At 30.1% G+C, this 19,748-nt stretch overlaps 1 protein-coding gene across 1 annotated transcript; it reads right to left on the bottom strand.

Annotated features, from left to right (window-relative positions):
• Positions 1-421: 421 nt before the first annotated feature.
• LOC111628117 (zinc finger CCCH domain-containing protein 10-like) lies at positions 422-15,499 on the bottom strand. The gene is made up of 2 exons (XM_023371874.1): positions 15,369-15,499; positions 422-3,894 (listed from the first exon to the last, which is right to left on the bottom strand). Exon 2 carries the CDS (start codon positions 3,745-3,747, stop codon positions 2,572-2,574), a length of 1,176 nt encoding a protein of 391 aa, XP_023227642.1. The 5' UTR covers positions 3,748-3,894; positions 15,369-15,499; the 3' UTR covers positions 422-2,571.
• Between the last annotated feature and the right edge of the window lie 4,249 nt (positions 15,500-19,748).

The raw sequence follows: 19,748 nt of genomic DNA, 5'->3' as shown, positions 1-19,748 counted from the left end.
TAAAAATTTTGTTTACTTCCATAATACTATTCATATTAAAAAATGTATGAAAATAATTTCTTTTTCTTGTTTTCTTTATATAACTCTTGACATACATTACAATTTCAGATATTAAAAGTTTACAATGATACAATTTAAGAACATTTAAAATAATTCCACAATAATAAGTCATGCCCTAATATTTTTGGAATTTTGCATGATTTTTTAGACTTAGAAGTGTAAATAATTTTTACATATAACATACATTTTAATTAAAAAAAATTGAAAAATGCATATATATATAGTATATATATATATGCATTTTTACACATATATATAGTATATATATATATGTGTGTTTTTCATGTAGCAAGAAAGAAATTATAATAAGTTTTTTTTATATTATTAAAAATGAATTAAACTTCTTTGAATGAAATTTAAAACAATACGAATGAAAATTATGCATTATATTAAAGAATTAAATAAAACATTTTGTATTAGAATGCAAAAAATTCTTCTAAGTCCCTTTTAACTTCAAACCAAACAATACAGAATAACACAATATCACTAAATATACTGTACAGGGTTCCTACTCAAATTTTTGTTTTAAATTCCATGACTTTCCCTGACCAACTTTGTACAAATTCCCTGACTCTCACATCTCTTATGGTATGGCACAGTAACAAAATAAATAATCATATGACTTACTACACACATACAGTACACTATTGTGCTCCAACTTTTTAACTGGTTATTTTTTTTAATTAACAGTTATATATTTTTTATAATCAATGAATTAGTAAAATTAAAATAAGACAGATAGAATTATGGTGTACCTTCTCTACAAAAAACTAAAATGTTTTATTAAATAAAAATAATTTATCCTGTTATTAACTCATAACTGTAAAACTTCATGGCTTTGAAAAAAGAAAAAAACCATTAATTATTATTAAAAAATTCTTTATAATCCATGTACAAAAGTATAAATTTATTAAATTTGTCCCTTAATAAATTTTCCAAACTTAATCTGGGAAAAAGTTTCAGAAATCAGAAATTGTTTTGTTATGCAAACAAAATTATTAAAATGATAATATTAATTCAAATGATATTATTTATCATTTTTGGTTCTTTGTTAACAATCATTTTTTCTCATCAGTTCATTAACACTCTCCCTCAAAGTGAAAGTGTAAATTATGTGTGTGTGAGAGAGAGAGAGAGAGAGAGAGTTAAAATTTTTGAAATTTTTTTTGTCAACATTAGATTATTAAGAGTATTAAATTTTTGTCTCAAACTTATAATACTACATAATTAATACAGCAGTTTTAAAATCTAAAAGTATTTTAAAATTTAAAAAAAATAATTGATATTGTTGTATGCTTGTATATTTTGTGCGCTATAATTTTGCAGAAATTTTGTGTATCTTTGGGTGAAATTTTGAATCATGAAAATATTCTGCACCCCCTTTTCATAAGTTGCATTGTACTGTACCACAATACAGTACTTCTTGCTGCCTGCAGACAGCTACACTTGGTCAGCCATACTGTCAGCAAACATAATCAACAAGGAAACAAATTCCCTGACTTTCCATGACATTTTCCAAACACTAATGAAAATCCCTGACTTTCAGGTGTGTAGGAACCCTGTATATACTGTATATTAGAAGAATGTTTAAACATGACTTAATAAATTCATGTAACTCGTATCAATGCTCTTATATATTTGCTCTGAAAATAAAAAACAAGTATTAGAAATTATATTTTGAATTATTAAAAATAAAATATTAATTCTCATGATTCAAGAAGTTTATTTTAATTAAAAAAATACTTCCATATAATTTTAATACAATGTTTTTTAAGTAATACATAATCATGCAAAAATCCACATCAGGGCTAATAAAAGTTTTTTTTTAATTTTTGCACAATAACTATTAGTGCATATTTTCTTTTTAAAAATTTGAAATAATAATTTGAATTTTTAAATCAATTAAATACATAAATGTATGTAACATTTAATATTTTAGTTTTAATAGAATACAAGTTGATTAACCTACTCTATGTTACAAAACAATTCTAAATAATAAAAATAAAATACACAACCCTCAAAAAAATAAACTACAATGAATTATATACCATATGGAAGAAAGTTTAGTAATTATTACAGAGTTAGTACATACTTTTTACTAATACATTTTACCTATTTCATTAAGTTTTAATGAATTTAACTGAATTAAATTATAGTATTCATAGTGTGTAATGATATACTATATTTTTAACAAAAAAATAATAATTTTATTTCTATTTTCATTTAATATCTGCATTTTTAATTTTTCTATGTTGTTATAAAAATTGTTGTTAATTAATGTAGCATATGGACTAAAATGCAAAGCAATGAACAATCTTTAGGCAATTCATAAGTTCAAATCATCATAAATTAAATATGATGCAAATTCATACTAACTTTTATTAACAATGAATATTCATATTGATAAAAATGTATGTATGAATAAATTTCATACTCAGTATGCTATAAATAAAAACTGATAATGGTTTATTTATTTAATTACTTTTGTTTGCAACAGCTTTATTCAATAATTTAGCGTCCTAAACTATGAGTTATAACTGGACGCATACTTTGTGTCATTATTGGATAAGACACTAGAGGAGTTGATGGGCCACTCATAGTAATAATGCTTTGTGGTAAAGTCTGAGAAAGAGAAACTGCTGCAGGCAGTGCTTGAGCTATTGATACAGGAACAGATGCAATAGACACTGGCACTGTGGCAATTGATACAGGTGCAATTGCTTGCCCCAAAGTTACAGGTACTATTGGTGTGATAGTTTGCTGGGTAGCTGCTGCTAACTCTGTTGCAATATGCTGAGTAGGTAAAGTAGTAGTTGCACCTGTAAGATCACTATTTCCTAAAGATAACTGTTGTGATATTTGAGTAATAGCAGATGGCAAAGGTGTAGCAGTGTGAGGATTTAATGTTTGTGTAACTGGTGATACTGTAGTTTGTTTACTAAGTCGCAATTGCGCATTTTGATCCAAAAGAAATTCATTTGTAGCTTGAAGTTCAGTTACTTGCTTTTTCAATTCTTCTATTTTATGTCGAAGTAGAGTGTTTTCTTCCTCAAGTAATTGATAATCCAAAGGTACAACAGCAGAAGAAACTAAAGAGCATTTATCATTATTTTCTGAAAAATAATTTGAGTTATTAGCATAACGATCAAATGCTTGTCGTTTTGGTTCAGGTTCGTAATCATCTACTTCATTATATTTGTCTAAATTGCCAAATCGTTCTTTCTTTCGTCTCCATATATGAGGTGAATCAACTTGCTCAGTTTCTGTAACATGACGAAATTTACAACGCCCAGCCCGTCTACAATCACCTTTTAAAAAATCATTACATATTGGTATTTCTCCTTTTTTTGCTGGAGCATCAAAAGGAATACCTTTACCCATTGCAACAGCATCAAGTAAATGGGAAGGCAAACGACCATAAAGATGATACTGTTGTTCTTCATTTCGAGTACAATGCAGAAATTTGCAATTTACACGCCTACATTCTTTGTTTTGATAATCGTGGCAAAACACATATCTTACTTTTCTACTCAATTCTTCTGTTTCATTTGTATCAGGATGCCTATATTTGCAACGTCTACCCCGTTTACAAACATTTCGCAAAAAATCACGGCATATATTATCGCTGCCATCACTTTTGTAAGTTTCAGTATCTCCCCTTGAATCTCTACTTTCATCATCAGACATGTTGAATTTTAAAAGATTTAAATAACAACTAAATACTTGCACTCTTTTTTCCAGATTTAAAGCCAATCATGCATTAATAATGCAGATTTTGCAGCAGAGCAAGCTGTCGCTGTCCACAGTCACCAGCAAAGCACTCGCAACAAAATGCTGAAAAGGAAAGAAAGTAATCTGAGATAAATATTTAATTTCTAGTTATCCAGTGAAATTAAAAATATGCAAAATCACATTTGAGTAGAAAACAATTCAGATATTACTATACACAATTTCTTGTTGTATTAAAAAAGATACATCATAATTCTTCTCATAAATTTAATTCACCAATAACTGCTTAATTAGGATTGTTCTGTGAAAAACCAACTTTTTTGTAATCAGTCAAACTTACTATTGTTGACTAATACTTGATATATGCTATCAAAAATTTACTCACTCTTTTCCCTTAATTTATATATTGAATACAAGTTATAAAAATACAAAAAAATATAAATATTATATTTTTTAAATAAACTTCATTAAACTTAGTTATAATTTAAATTTTTCCTAATAACACAATATTCTATTCAATTAATTGAAAGCTAATTAATCTAATCTAATTAATTTTATTTCTAATGTTTTGACATGATAAAACATAGGCACCTATACTAAACCTATCCCAAAAATTGTCATTATAATGGCTTTTCAAAAGTTATACCACTTTTCAAATAACAACATTTTCTGTATAGTGACTTTTTTAAAACCAAATTTTAACATTATGGTTTTAAAAAAAGCATTCATTAATTTATTCTAAAACTGGCAACATGCTCTTCAGTTTGTTGTGCCATATGAATTAATTTCAGTTTTAAAGTTTTGCATTTAAAGTAGTCTTTATTTTACCATAATGAACTTTTTTAAAGTATATTTTGAATGTTATAACAATAAACTCAAATTAAATTAAAAAACAGAGATAAAAATGATGCAGAAAGAATAAACAAAGAATGAGAAAAGTTGTAGCAATTAAACAAAAGATTGAAAAGAAGGTCACTTTGATGACCATGAATTTTATATGGAAAAACTATGATAAATTCCTCAAGACTCAATGACAAATTTAATGAAATGGCAAATGCAAAAGTAAAGATGTTGGTTCAGAAAATTGACGCAGATGATGTTGACAAATTTTTTCAATCCCATGATGAATTTACATTAGATGAACTCGTATACAAACATAAGTTCTCTGATGATGATGATGAAGAAGAAAAGATAGAGAAATCTTTGAAAACTGCTAAGATAAAAGAAATGGACAATATAAACATTTTGTTAAATATTGTTACTGAATATGACAATGTTGTAGAAGCACTGCTTTCAAAAATGCTATCATATATGCCTCCTAAAAGATGTATGAGATGAGCAGTTAAAATGCCAACCTACTGCTAAGGGAAACCCAGGAATGAATATGGGTAAATCAAAAATACCAAGAATTTTTCAAAGTTGATCCATCCTGGATGTTAGGCTGTTTCTCACACCACCTGATTGCCTATTATAGGTCTAAAACCTGTAATGGGCTTGATTAAAAAACTCTCTTAGTGTTCACATAGCACAAAGAGTAAAAAACATGATAATGCATAAATGTAAAATATGAAAGGCAAAGTTTCATCTTAAATTTCTCTAGCTCAGATATATTTCCAATTCTACAGATATTGGAAAGTCTTTCATATCAGAAATTGATACCTGAAATAAATGAAATCAGAAATTTTTAGTGTTAAAGTATCAAGAAAGAAAATTATCATGAAACACATCTGATTCATACAGAATCAGAAAATAGATCATTTGATTCTCTACAATTTTCTAAAGAATGATTCCCTTATTCTCCTTTATCATCAGCCATTACCCATCATCTCATTAAAACTTCTTACACTCTTTTGGCAAGTACAAAAATACTCTTATTTTCATGTTCTAAATTGTTATATTTTTCTATCTATAAAAACCATTTGGGTATCTTCAGTCATGATGGAATGAATTATAATTTTTACAGTGAAATTAATTGAATTTTTTTTATTTGTTTAATGACTTCCTGCTCTGTGACAGAGTTTTCAGGAATGAATTAGTCATTATGCAAGGAGTAATTGTATTAAGTTGAAGTTCATTTAACTATTCAGTATCAGAACAATTTTCTTGCTTTTAAATATCAGTTTCTATTTCTCATTTCAAAAACCAACCTTTATAATCTGTAAATTGTTATAAAAAAGTACAATTTTAGTTTTATAATAATAATTAGCTTCTTAATGCTGACAGGAAATCCTAGTCTGTCTGATGAACATTATATTGATATATCATTATAATTGCTATGAAAAGTTCTTCACAATAAGAAAATAAGAATTGTCATTATTACCAATTCTCTAATAAAAAGGAGAGTTTTCCTTTTAATTAGAGAATTGGTAATAATGACAATTCTTATTTTCTTATTGTGAAGAACTTTTCATAGCAATTATAATGATATATCAATATATCTAGTTATCAGCTGACCATTGGTTGCCAAGCTACAAGCTCCAATGTATGTTGAAAACAGTGCCTGATTAAGACTTTGAACCCTAAGCACTTAAAAAGATTTTGGTGCCCCCATACTGTATGATAATTCAACATATAAGTTCAAACCACCCAAAATTGGATACAGCATTATAAAATTGTATTTGTATCAAATTTTAATCAACACTGCATTAGTTTTAGGGACACAGAACCCTAAAGTACAACAAAAATTTGACTGATTTGATAAATATACAAATATATTGAAAACTTAGAGATTCAAGATCTAAGGAATGATGTCCTTCAGTTTAACTTCTTGCACATCTTTTGAGACTAGTTCCATCAACACTGAACCAGTGGTTTGGCTATAACCCTTGATAATATTTTATCATTTTTTGAATTGTAAGTTATGTGCAAATTAGAGTTACAGTATACCTCACAAAATTATTTGAAGCCATGAAGTTCTTGGAAAAGCAATTCAAACAAAAAAAATCAGATTAAAATTAGGCTGAATAATTTGGAATTGAAATTTTCACAAATATCTACGTAAAGATCAAGCATTACAGTGCTGTAGCACTGTAGTACCTTTGACAATTGTAAAATTACAATTTTCTTTATACATAAATTAATTTTCATAATAATTATTACAACACTATACATTTTTACTAATGGTTAGTAACCATTTTTTCACAATTTGTTATGATGTGATAATACTCACTAAATTCTATTTTGAACTGGATAATAGCTCTACACTTTAATTTTAATGGGTGATGTTGATTTACATTTACATTTGACATTATAATTGATCTAAAAGACAGACATTTCCATGTTTTGCTTTATTTCACTAATTATTTTAATTATTTCCTTTTTATTTTTGTTATACAGTAATAAATAGAAATGATATTGGAAAGTGCCAAATCCGACAGAGGGCACTGTTTTTGAGCCAAGATGGCTGCTGAAACAGGTAAGGAACCGTCATGTGTTTGTTCATTACCTGAGCCGATTCAGTTTCTATCGGTGACGACTACTGCAAGGACCAAATGGATAACAAATCATTGAATTTATGTCAAATTCTAGACTATATTGGCGACAGGAAACATTGTCTTGTAGAAGGTGAAGCCGTTTTGGATGCTGGGCACATCGTATTTTGTGGATTAAACTCTAACAACAACACCGAAGTTCATGTTGTTGCATTAATGTTGCAATCAGATATTAGCATTTTAATACATCTCAATTACAGGGAGAATGCATGTGCAAAGTGGGGCTGTCTGGTTTTTGTAAACATGTAATAGCATGTTTATTACACATTAACAGGTGAGAAATATTTAAATATTTTAAGCAGTATACACCATGTTCCAATATAAAAACAGTTTTATTTATCATAACAGTTAAAATTAGTGCCAATCTGAAGGCTACTCTGCTGAGTCATTCAGCACTTATATAACATAGGCCAGTCAAAAGTTTGTAGCACACATTATGTTTTGTGTGTGTATGTGTGCGTACAGTATGTCTCATATATCCAATACAGTTTCACCTTCTACAAGACAATGTTTCCTGTCATCGATATAGTCTAGAATTTGATATAAATTCAATGATTTGTTCTTCATTTGGTCCTCGCAGTAATCGTCACTGATAGAAACTGAATTGGCTCAGGCACTGAACAAACACGTGGTCATTCCTTACCTGTTTTGGCAGCCATCTTGGCTCAAAAACAGCACCCTCTGTTGGATTTGGCACTTGCCAATTGTTAATTTTCATTTTAAAAATTTGAACTTACATTCTCTACATAAAACTATGAATCCTTGATATTATACAATTATAAAGCTTTTCTCTTATGCTGGAGTTATTTCTTTAAATTAGTAAGTCTTAATTATGACTAAATTAGGCTTAAAGTTGAATAAAATGATGCTTACAACCATGATGTGGAATAGAACATTATGTGAACACCATATTAGATATGTGTTTCAAAAAGCTTTATACCTGTTAGTATACCTGTATTGACTAAATAGACAAAACACTATACATATAGTACTAAAACACTGTTCAGAACTTTCTTAAATAAAAAGAATGTAAAGTGTTTTAATACTATATACTTTCACTCCAAACTGAAGGATTGTGAATAGAATACATATATAGCATTAATTAAAATATTTATGTAATTATTTCTGGGTCATAATTTTTAATTTGTTATATAATATATAGTTTAAATCTGAGGAAATCTCAACTTTTGCAAATTTTCTAAACTTTAATTTTAAAACTTAGCAGCACCAATTGTACAGTAAACTTTATACCTTGTAGCACAATCACATTAGATCAATATTGCTGATTTCTTAACAAGCTTTCCCTTGTATATATACCAACCACTTTTTCCCCATCAGATTACATCAACATCTGAGATTTTCAGTAATCAAAATTTTCTGTTCTCCAATATTATATGACCTTAGTCTCTACTTTAATGTCACAGGACCATGAACATAGATGCAGTAAGATGTTGATCAAAAGTTAGTTTGCTACATTCAACACAATGCATGAATGTAGCAAACTAACAAAATTTTACTACTTACTTTAATTAATTAAGTTTTAATAAAGTTTTAAAATATGGATAAAAATTTTTTAAATTGCAATGCCAAAATATTTTGGAGTCTTGATCAAATAATTGCAAAAATTCAATTAATAAAACAAATTTATTAAGTGCTCGAATACTGTACAGAGTGCCGGCAGTACCGTGCACGTGGTCAGACAGACTGTCCAAGAGACAAAGACTAAAAACTAAGGGCACATTAAGTGTTGCCAGGTTGGCCACAATATAATACTAAAAACAATGGAAATAGATTTGTTGTGATGATAATATTAACCCAGATTTACAAGGAATAATTATATTAAGAATGCCTACATACCTGGAGAAAAAACAGAAACTGGAAGGAATCAACAAACTGAAGGTAAATGTATAGTTTTTGGTTAACAATTCAGTTGAGAGCAACATTATCATGTTATTTATATATAACAGAAATTCTGCTTATAGCCATCTACATTTGCTGTCATCTATCATATTTAACCTACAAGATATGATAAGTCTGTTGTGCAAATCAGCCAAGTTTGGACTACATCAGGAAGAATATATATATATTTATATTCTATTTGATATATATATATAGATGTATATAGATGTAGTCCAAACAGTTCTATTTGATATATATATGTTACCGCTAAAGCTCGAAATCCGTTAATGTGCGCATTACCTAGCTAATCTGCAGATTAACTAGGGTGATCCGTTAAAGCTGCGAAAATTATTCCATTTCTCAAATTACCTAGGTAATGTTCAGATTATCTAGGTAATCTGCAAATTACCTACTAGGCACTCGGTAAAGTGAAAATAAGATTTTTGCTGGAACAACAGCAACGTTTCTGTACGCTTAAATTAACATAATGTTATTTATTTAATTTTCAATATCTAAAGAATCAAGTTAATACAATCAACAAATTAGTTGATTGAATCAATCATCAATCAATTAAAAAAACTTTAATACAAAAATCAAACGGTTTAAAATATTACTACAATTAGGGAAATGAATTTGCAAAACATATGATAAAATTGTACTTACTTATTAGTGCAATCTAAAGATTGGTGACACTTTGAATTACGTAGCAATTGGTTTTTGCGACAAGCACGCCTATTTGTGGTACATTTAGATTTGCAGTCACATTTTCTGAAACCCTGCCCAGTACCAAGGGATTGTTTTATTGCTGTTTGACGTAAAGATATTTCTACAGCAGGGACATCCATCTTCTTTCGTTAAAAATCTCTCTTTGCAAACACTGAATTCAGATTTTGCATACAATTGTTTTAAAATACCTGTTTTAGTATCAAGTTTATAAAAGCCATCCTCTGTTTTACTAAGAACCACAGCTAAAATTGAACGTGCATCAGTTTTTGCTCTGTCTTCTTCGGGTACTTTAATTCTCACAGCGAAACCTTCATCGACGTTTGGGTGCTTTGCATTAGAAACTGCTAACATTTTCTTTGCTTGCTTTTCTAAACATTTCTTGGCTTCATCACGCTGTATTTTCTGATCCATATTCTTTTTACAGATGATGCACAATACATTCTTACCATACCCTTCCTCTTTAGGATCTACTTCACCACAAACTGCGTGAACAAACATATTACACGATTTACACTTGTGAGCACTTGATGCTGCTTTTGAGCAAACAATACAGACTATGTCTTGTATAGTGCTCTTTACAGGCTCCGTACGAAACTGTGATGGCGATTCTGCTGAAGTTGAGAGTAACTCAGTGATGACTTCTTCAACTTGCAGAGGCGATTCCTTGGAGGTGCAGGGTAACTGAATATTCTTCGTGACTGCATCATCAATCAACGGTATAGAAGGCAGTTTAAGATTACTATCGGTAAATTCTTGTATTTCTATAGGTGATTCTGTAGAAGCGGGGGATAACGGAATGTCCTCTTGAGTAAGATTTGACTGTGATCTCATAATCACAGTCTCTTGTGAATCTTCTAATTTTTCAAGGTCTTCTTCAGTTTTTATCGAATGTCAAACAATTCTCCGGCATGGACAAACTTTTTCAAACCTTTCTCGCGCATCTGACAACGGCTCAATGAGTTTTTCACAGCCTCGTACAGTCAACACATCACACCTTTGAATTATTTGATAATCTCGAGATGATTCTTTCTTCTTGGAAACTTTTATTTGCTTTACATCTTCAATTATGGAATCATACTTTGGTTTGTTATTAAAACACTACGTATTATATTTTAAATCTTCGCTAAAGAGGTTTGCGAAGAATCTTTTCTTGATTTTACTCACCAATTCGGTGCTTGCTTGCATTCTAGGATTTAAATTTATCTACGTAAAAAGAAGGAGTGGGGAAAGGAAGTGAAAGAAACAAACTTTTGAACTTTAACGATACGGAAGCCGTTAATGTGCAGATTACCTAGGTAATTTGAGAAATTGAACAATTTTCGCAGCTTTAATGGATCACCCTAGTTAATCTGCAGATTAGCTAGGTAATGTACACATTAACGGATTTCGAGCTTTAGCAGTAGCATATATATATATATCAAATAGAACTGTAACAATATTTTTAAAGTTCTAGATAGTTTTGAGAATGAATAATTGCTTATTGAACTAAAAAAAATAGAATTTTTAATGTGATAAAATAATTATTTTGCTGATTTATTATCTTTTCATAACATAGAATAAATTGCAAGTATTTATACAATTTATACAACTAGATTTATATATAACCATTGGGCATTAGTTTTCCATTAACTTTGGTTAAAATATATTCTTCTTATCATGTTAGTATGCTCTATATTTTTCTTATTTTAATGATGCATCTGCATAAAGGCCAAATTTATTTCTCCAACATTCTTAACATGTAAAGTTCTCTGCTTTTTAAGCTAAGAACTGTTCATCAGTATAAGGAATTATTACTTTGCATCTGTAAATCTAATTCCATCAATTTAAGTTTTAAAATTCTTTAATACCTGTATACAAAACTCAGGATCAACAGTCAGAACCAATTAGCATTTACAGTCGACCCCCCTATAATTACGATTCCTATAAAACTACAAAAAAATTGCTACTGGTATCCGTAAAAAATAGTAAAAGTTCCCTATAAACACCTCAAATGTCATCGGGCAGCCGAACTACTTTCCCGCCATCCGTAGCGCCACGCTACGGAGAGATTTCTATCGTCTGGACAGTATTATATAAATTATATATAAATTAGGTACTGTACATATAATTATATATTAATTATATATAAATTAGGTACTGTATATATAATTATATATTNGTTTATATACAATTTTAATTAAATAAATATAAAAAATACAGAATTTAATGTATATATTTCTGACAGTGATGAAAAATTGACCTCAAGAAATTTATATTGATAATATTATCTTCTAATGCGCAATTATAAACTGCTTAGGAAGTCTGTTTGTCTAGTCCAAAAAAAGGAATAAAAAGAAAAAGAAAACATCCACATAAGAACTAGTTTAGGTCGAGCAAGTTAAGAAAAAAAATTTCTTGTTTTTTCTTTTATTAAGCGCAAGAATCGAAAACATTAAAGTCAAAAATACAATTAATATTATCGAGGAAAGTTAATAATACCCTGCATAGATTTGTTTATTAATGGTATAAGGAAATAATTGCTTTGATAAATTACACTAAGTCAATAGGCAAAAAGTAAAAATCAATTATTACCATTATTTTTAACCGTAAACAAGGAAATTATTCTTTGATTTAATTTTTATTTTTGTTAAAAATAATGCATTAAATGTGATTTATAACTTATAGGAAGCGCTTCAAAAATGTTAACAGTTATATAAAGATATGCAGTCACTGCTGCAGAGACGGTAGGACTGTACAGTACTTTTTTGAGAGCTCCATAATTGAGTTGTAAATTCTTGGACGTGATGGAGAACTGCACAGAGGACAATCTACCATTATTAATCCATCATAAGAAATTACTTTAATATTGTGCCCATGCCAAAATGTATAAAACAACTGAACACTGATAGTTGGTCGTGGGTTCGCGCCTCACTAACGGGCTGGCCACGTGGAGTTTTCCAGATTTATTCAAATAAGTTTGTGTACTGTTTTTGGTGCTATTGTGTCGACCGAATGTTTATTTATATTTATCGATTCGATATAGATTTTTCATTGAAAGTTGTTATATAGAATTATGTCGAACAGTATGGTTAATATTACCAATATTAAGTCAATGTATGTTGTGATTTTGCATAGTAAAATAAAATTTTTAAATATATTTTTGATTTACTGCTACTCACAAGTCATGTTGAAGCAGATTACACTAACAATAAAAACATTTTATGGAAGAACTCTACGAACCAAAAATATTATTAACAATGGTTTTAAATTTTAAAATAGGTCTGGTTTGAGAAATAAAGGATAAAATATTGTATATGAGTCATTTTAGAAAACACAAGTGATTAAGAAATCATTGCTCAATATAAGAATTGAAGAAGAAAATACGGAATTTGGTTCAATGTTACAACGTCAAAAAAAGAAGGAGGATAAAGAATCATGCCTTTTTTATTTTTAACCTTTTCTTCTTGTGAGCATTCCGAGAACCATTTTTCCATACCTGTCATGGTTTCTGCCAGGCGTACAATGGGAGCGATCGGTTAGGGTCGGTAGGCCCTTTCATTGTAGGTTTCTCACACCTGTAAGCGCTAAAAGGACCTTATTTTAGGCCCATTATGGAGTGTCCAAGTTATGAGAAACGGGACCCGACATATCCAATCCAATGGAACAGATCATTCCCGAAAATCCTGTGGTTTCTCGACCGCCCGGATTCTCCAGAACGGTAGACCATATGTACACTAAGTTTTAAATGAAAAATATTTCATATAAGAAACTCAAAAAGAAAACCATTCATTTCTAAGTTATTTAAAACTCTTATCTACACATTATGAAAGTCCATAATTAATGTTACATTAAAGTTTAATCTGCTAAATCATTATGTTTATAGTCCTGTTAAAAAATATATTTTCATATAATCTTTAATTATAAAATTTGTAATATAATCTTTATAATTCTTACAGTCATATAATTTGGATCTTTATAAAGGAAACATTAAATGAAATATTTTACTGCTGTATTTGAAACTAGTTGGTAGGTTAGAAATGAAGTTAACTTACACAATTATGTATATCTAGAAAACTATTTAACACAATCTAAACATAAAAAATTATAGTTACAGGAAAAGATTTTAATTAGTCATCTGAGAAAAATATAGTAGTAATCTATTCATTTGAAATCAGCTTTTTATAACTTACATGCAACTATTCTAAATGTATTTAATAATGAAACAATATAATTCTACAAAATTCTAATTTTCGTTTTTTTCCAATTTAAAACCAATTTTCAGGAAATAATCTTAAGAAATTTCAACACATTTTAAACGAGCACTTATAGAGACAAAAGAATATTTTTTACAGTAGGTTTTGATACAGCTTTATCCATTTTTAACAAAAATAATTCCAAAGTAATCCAAGCCATTATTTTATTTAAAATTAAATTTTTTGAAAATTGAATTCTTCTTAAAAGCATTTAAATATATACAATGATAAAATTATTCTTTGCTCTAAAAAGATGATTATAAAAATCATTATTAAAATGTTTCCAAAAATTTGTAGGTTATTATTATATTGTAAACTTCATAAAGTTAAATTTCTCCTAAAACTGATAATGAAAGCTTAAAATTCACTTACTTAATTTTTTAAATTTCTGATATTTTTAGATATGGCTACTTATGTATCAATAGAAGCATAGCTATAATTTTGTAATAAAAAGCTTCAATAGTTTATCCTTTAACACGTTTTTATCCATTTTCTAAACACAAGTCTTATTAGATGACAATTCCAGCTAAATTGTACGAATTATGATATTGTAATTTAGATAATGCATATATATATAAGGTATAAAATTCTTTCCAAAATTTATGAATTAAACAAAAATATGTTTAATTCATATTCAAAATAATATTAATATTTATTTAAATATTAATATTAATTATCAGTCCTCTCAGACCATTTCTTTAAATATTTAAACTAAAAGAATTATGTAATTATTTTTATTTCTTCATTATTTCAACTGTAATCAAAATTTTAAATTTAAGATTCACAAGTAAATTTATTTTATATTAAAAATTTTGCAGATGGACTTTAAGACATTTGATTAATATCAAAGCACTTTAGGACTTCCAGTGAATACAGTTATAGATTAATATGTAGGCCTATTATTGTGTAATTCCATTGTGATCAATTATTAGAACTTCTGAAGATTTCTGTCCTCATTAACTGAGTCTCAAAATGTATTTAATATTCTAAATCTTTGCTCATATAGCTAATAATTAAACATTTCAGAATGTATACCAGAATGTAGTTAGGGGGCAAAAGACTGTTGCAGTTTGTTACATTTAATAAAAAGAAAAAAAAACACAGGAAGAATAAGCAAAATCTTCAAGTGTATTCTTTTAGATTTATGTTTAGGCCTAAATGTTTGTTTACAAATATTTCGAAAAGGCCTAACACATTATTGAATAAAGCAGTGTCTCAAAGCTAACGTTACCTGTAATAATTAAAGCAGAAAAGTTACGGAAATGATGTAATTCCGATCAAAACAATTTTTAATTATCCAAAATAAAGTTTCATTCCCTTGCGCTACTCAGGTCTCTTCGCCGATGACGTCACGTACCAAGCTGTCCCATAATTCCTTGCGAAAACGTCGAAAATCGATTACATTCTGATACATTTTTATTTTATTTTTTTTATTTGAAACCAAATAAAATGAATATGCATTCATATTTTATAAATATAGAATAATTCATCACAGATAAAAATCTGTTCTTTAACATTGTTTTTTAATAATGTGTAATAATATATATATATATATACAGTATATATTCTGTATTAGCATAATGGCTGCTTAGCACTCCTTACTTGCAAACTAGACCCTTTAAGAGAAGACTAATTAACCTTAATTACTTAAAGGAATCGACTAATAAGATACGATTTTTTACTGTTTAGTAAAAATACCAAATCATGAACACTCATAAAATCAGATACTGTATGTAGTAAACGAACTATAGTGGTGTGAAGTTTCATTTGAGGGCAATATATTATTGCAGACAGGAAACATATAAAACGAGTAAAAATACAAAATTTTTTTTATTCATCAAACACAGGTTCTTTAAAATGATTCCAACTTACAGACTATTGGGTTCGTATACATACAATAATCGTCTACACAAACAAGCCTCTATTGTGGCAACCGACACACGACTTATAGCTAAACTTAACCTACTTACAAACTAAGGAAGGAGAAATAAAATATAGATAGGGATAGTAGTAGAATAAAGGAGAAAATACCCGGGAGTTTTCTGCCACGTGGTCTCGGATGATTCACCGTCTTGAAATTCTTAATGACTGCAGACCTTATTTTCTTTCCTCTTATGAACGTCTACGTTTTCTGAAGTTGTCTTGTGGTCTTCCCGCTTGCCGTTACTTGAACATGGGGGAACTCGATTTCTTTAGCAATTGCCCTACGTTCCTCTATAATTCAGCCGTCTTACAAGGTTCCGATACCTCTGATCTCTCACTATGCGATCAGGGTATGATCCTCCTTCGGTTTTCTATCGCAAGGTTTCTTACTTCTTGCTCGACCCCTCGGTCAGGACCACACTCGTTTTCGTCCTCTCTCGACGAAATCGCAGCCACTTCTCCTTTCTTTCACCTCGCCTCCTCTCCAGGGGGTTATTGCTCCTTTTGTCTTCTTGACATTGTTTCACAGAATCGGTGATGTCACCCGAGGGAATAGGGATTAAGGGAGAAAGTTCTAGAACAGTTAAGACAAAAGAACAGAGGAGATACTTAAGCCTAACTAAAATTAACAAAAATATATATAAAACTATGGCCGACGGCCTCAGTGGTACCTCGTACTTCGAATTTAATTCGTTTCAGGAAGTTGTTTGAACTCTGAATTGTTCGAAGTCCGAATCAATTCTTTCCACATTAAAAATAATGGGAGTGAATTCGTTTTTACGGGCATAAACAATACCCATTTCGAAAAATTTAAACAGCAAGTACAGGTAATTTAAGGTTAAAAATTACACAATTAAATGCCCTAAATAATAAGTGAAAATATGAAAACAATAAATAAAATACGTATATACTGTGTAATAAAATGAAAATTGCATTTACTCTATTAGTGTGAAGAGGGTGATGTTTCGTTTCTTCAGGTCATTACACAGCTACTTGGCTTTCTCACAAATAATCCTATCGGAGATGATATCACCAGCCAATTGCTTTTCATTTATCCATACTAGGAGTTTTGTTTTTCCATCCCCTCAATAACTTGCGATCTCCTGAAGGTCAACGTTATCACTTCTTTAATTAACCATATTTTCTGCTTTGATTGCTCTCTATTCTTTAAAATGGTGCACACCGTCGACTTCGGCATCTTGAAAATGGTCGTTAGATCTGTGGCTTTGTGTCAAAATTTTTTTTCGTAGAATTTTAAAATTTTTTCGGTGCGATCTTCACTACATCGAAGGAAGGTACTGAGGGCATCATTTTTCAACATTAAAAACATTAAAAAATACACGCGTTTTAACATGCCGGGGTCCTATATTCCCCCGCGCGCCTAACCGTGGGTAACACGTGTACCGCTGTCATGCTTCGCTGTAAGTTCCTTTTTCACCTCAATCGTCAATACTACAAATTCTTCTTAAGCTTTATTGCTTCTACAGATTTCTTGGATGCCATGGTTAATAGTAAGAATTATATACAAACAAACCAAACATAAAGAGAAAAAAGTACTGAAAACACATAAGTGTAAGGCAAGAGATGCTTTCACAGCGAGAGCGAGTGAGGATTTGGGCGCATATCAAATGGCTTTTACGAAGCGAGCGCATTTTTTCACTGAATGCTCTAGTTCGAACGTAGAAGCATCGTTCGAACTTCGATTTTCGAAGTTCGAACTTGTACATTGTAAGAGTCGTACTTGTACATTGTAGGCCTACTAGAAAAAAAAAATGCAGTTCAGGTAAATTGACCCTATTCTAATTTTAATGTTAACACGTTTTCTATCAGTAACTATTCTATTTAAATTAGTTTTATCATCTGCCTAGAAATTATTTTATTTACTTTTACTTTTCTGGCTGTTATGTATATGTGTACAGTACATAACAGCCAGAAAAGACAAACAAGAGAAAGTATTGAAATAATGCCAAATTTGACTCTACGAAGTCTGCAAATCTCAACGCTTTGAGATCTCCTTGACCCAAAAACATCAAAATAAAAAATAATAATAGGTTGGTTGGTTTTGGTTTTTTGGCGCAAGGGCCATATAGGCTAAACTGCGCTAGGGTAAATAGTGAAATATTTCAAACATGACAAATAACAAACATATGACAAAAATTAAATACAAAAAAACAACGACAAATACAGTCGACCCCCCTATAAGATCATAGATACGTTCCATTCTTTAGGAAGCCGATTTCTTACGAGTCCTTCCAATCACAGCCTGACACATGTGAAGTTTACGGACTAAGGCTGATTGAAAGGTTTTCTTTCATAAAATTAATCGATTCTAGACTAATCTGACTCAACATTTCCAAAATACGTATATTTTTTTGGAAATAATCCGTATAAACTACGCTATAAACAAAAAATTGTAGGATTACTTACCGAGTGTGCACCATTCGACATGGCCATTGCTCAAGCTTGTATTCGTCGCGGAACAGCTCAGCACTTTCACCACTTCACTTTGTATAAATCTTTATTTCCGAAGACGGCCTCGGCTCCGCAAAGCACCACCGAGGTTAGGAGCAGAATGTTTACAAGCATATTACATGTAAAACAGGTTACATAACAAGAATATGTTAGATTACAACTATATGTTTTAGAGTTCAGTTAATGTACTTGGCAAATTATTGACTGCAGAGTAGCCAAATACTTACATAAAAATTTGCATAGGAGTTGATTACATAAATACGTGGTAACATACATCGAGTATTATTAACAAATGAACATAGAATATTATAATACAAAATATTATATCAATGATAAACACATTCGAGAAAACATCAGTCCATTGAGACAAATTGACCTAATTAACGGTAGTTCTGTTGAAATAAGTATATACTAGTTCTTTAAATGCCACAAAACAGTTTTTGTCTTTGACAAGTATGTCAAGGCTGCAAGGCCAATTTTCTTCTCGCGGAAGTAGAGTGGTGATGGTAAAACGCTTATCGTCCAACATAGGGCATTTAAATAGATAGTGTTTTACTCCATCTGTTTCGTTACAAATTTCGCACAGTGAGTTTTCCGATTTGCCAAACCTGTGAAGATATTGGTTGAACTTCCCATGTCCAGTATAGAATTGGACCAATTTTTGGTCAATGATTGGAAGAGTAGAATCTGAAACCTTGGGAAAAAACTCCTTTGTAAGACATTCGCTATGCTCCTCCCATTGTCTTTGCCAGATAGCAAATGCATTTTCTTTTGTTTGTCTTAAGATGTGACATTGGGGAGTGGCATTATAGCTTGGTTCACTTTCTAGTTCAGAAGCCATGCGGGCAAGTTGGTCAGCCCGCTCGTTTCCAGAAACACCAGCATGACCCCTGACCCAAACGATGGCATACCTGTTGATATCTTTGGCCAATTCCAGCAAGATATCGTGGACTATAGGTGAACGCCACTGGAGGTTGTGAATGGCTTGCGTAGACGAGTAGGAGTCTGTAAAGATAGTTATTTCTGTTCTATTATATATGGAGTCGCACCATCTAATGGCCGAAAGAATGGCCCAGAGTTCTGCTTGAAAAACGGAACAGGTTCCCCCAAGTCTTGTTTTGTATGTGAATGTTTCTTCATTATTAGCATACACTACAAAGGCACATCCAACAGCCGTATTATTCTTTGAGCCATCTGTAAATATGGTGAGATGTTG

The sequence above is a fragment of the Centruroides sculpturatus genome, unplaced genomic scaffold (genome assembly GCF_000671375.1).
Source record: "Centruroides sculpturatus isolate CEXI.00-Female unplaced genomic scaffold, Cexi_2.0 scaffold93, whole genome shotgun sequence".
Lineage (NCBI taxonomy): Eukaryota > Metazoa > Arthropoda > Arachnida > Scorpiones > Buthidae > Centruroides > Centruroides sculpturatus.
This window is presented reverse-complemented; position numbering and strand designations above follow the sequence as displayed.

Excerpts from the sequence above, each read along its gene's own strand:
- LOC111628117 (XM_023371874.1), bottom strand. The coding sequence starts at position 3,747 with ATGTCTGATGATGAAAGTAGAGATTCAAGGGGAGATACTGAAACTTAC.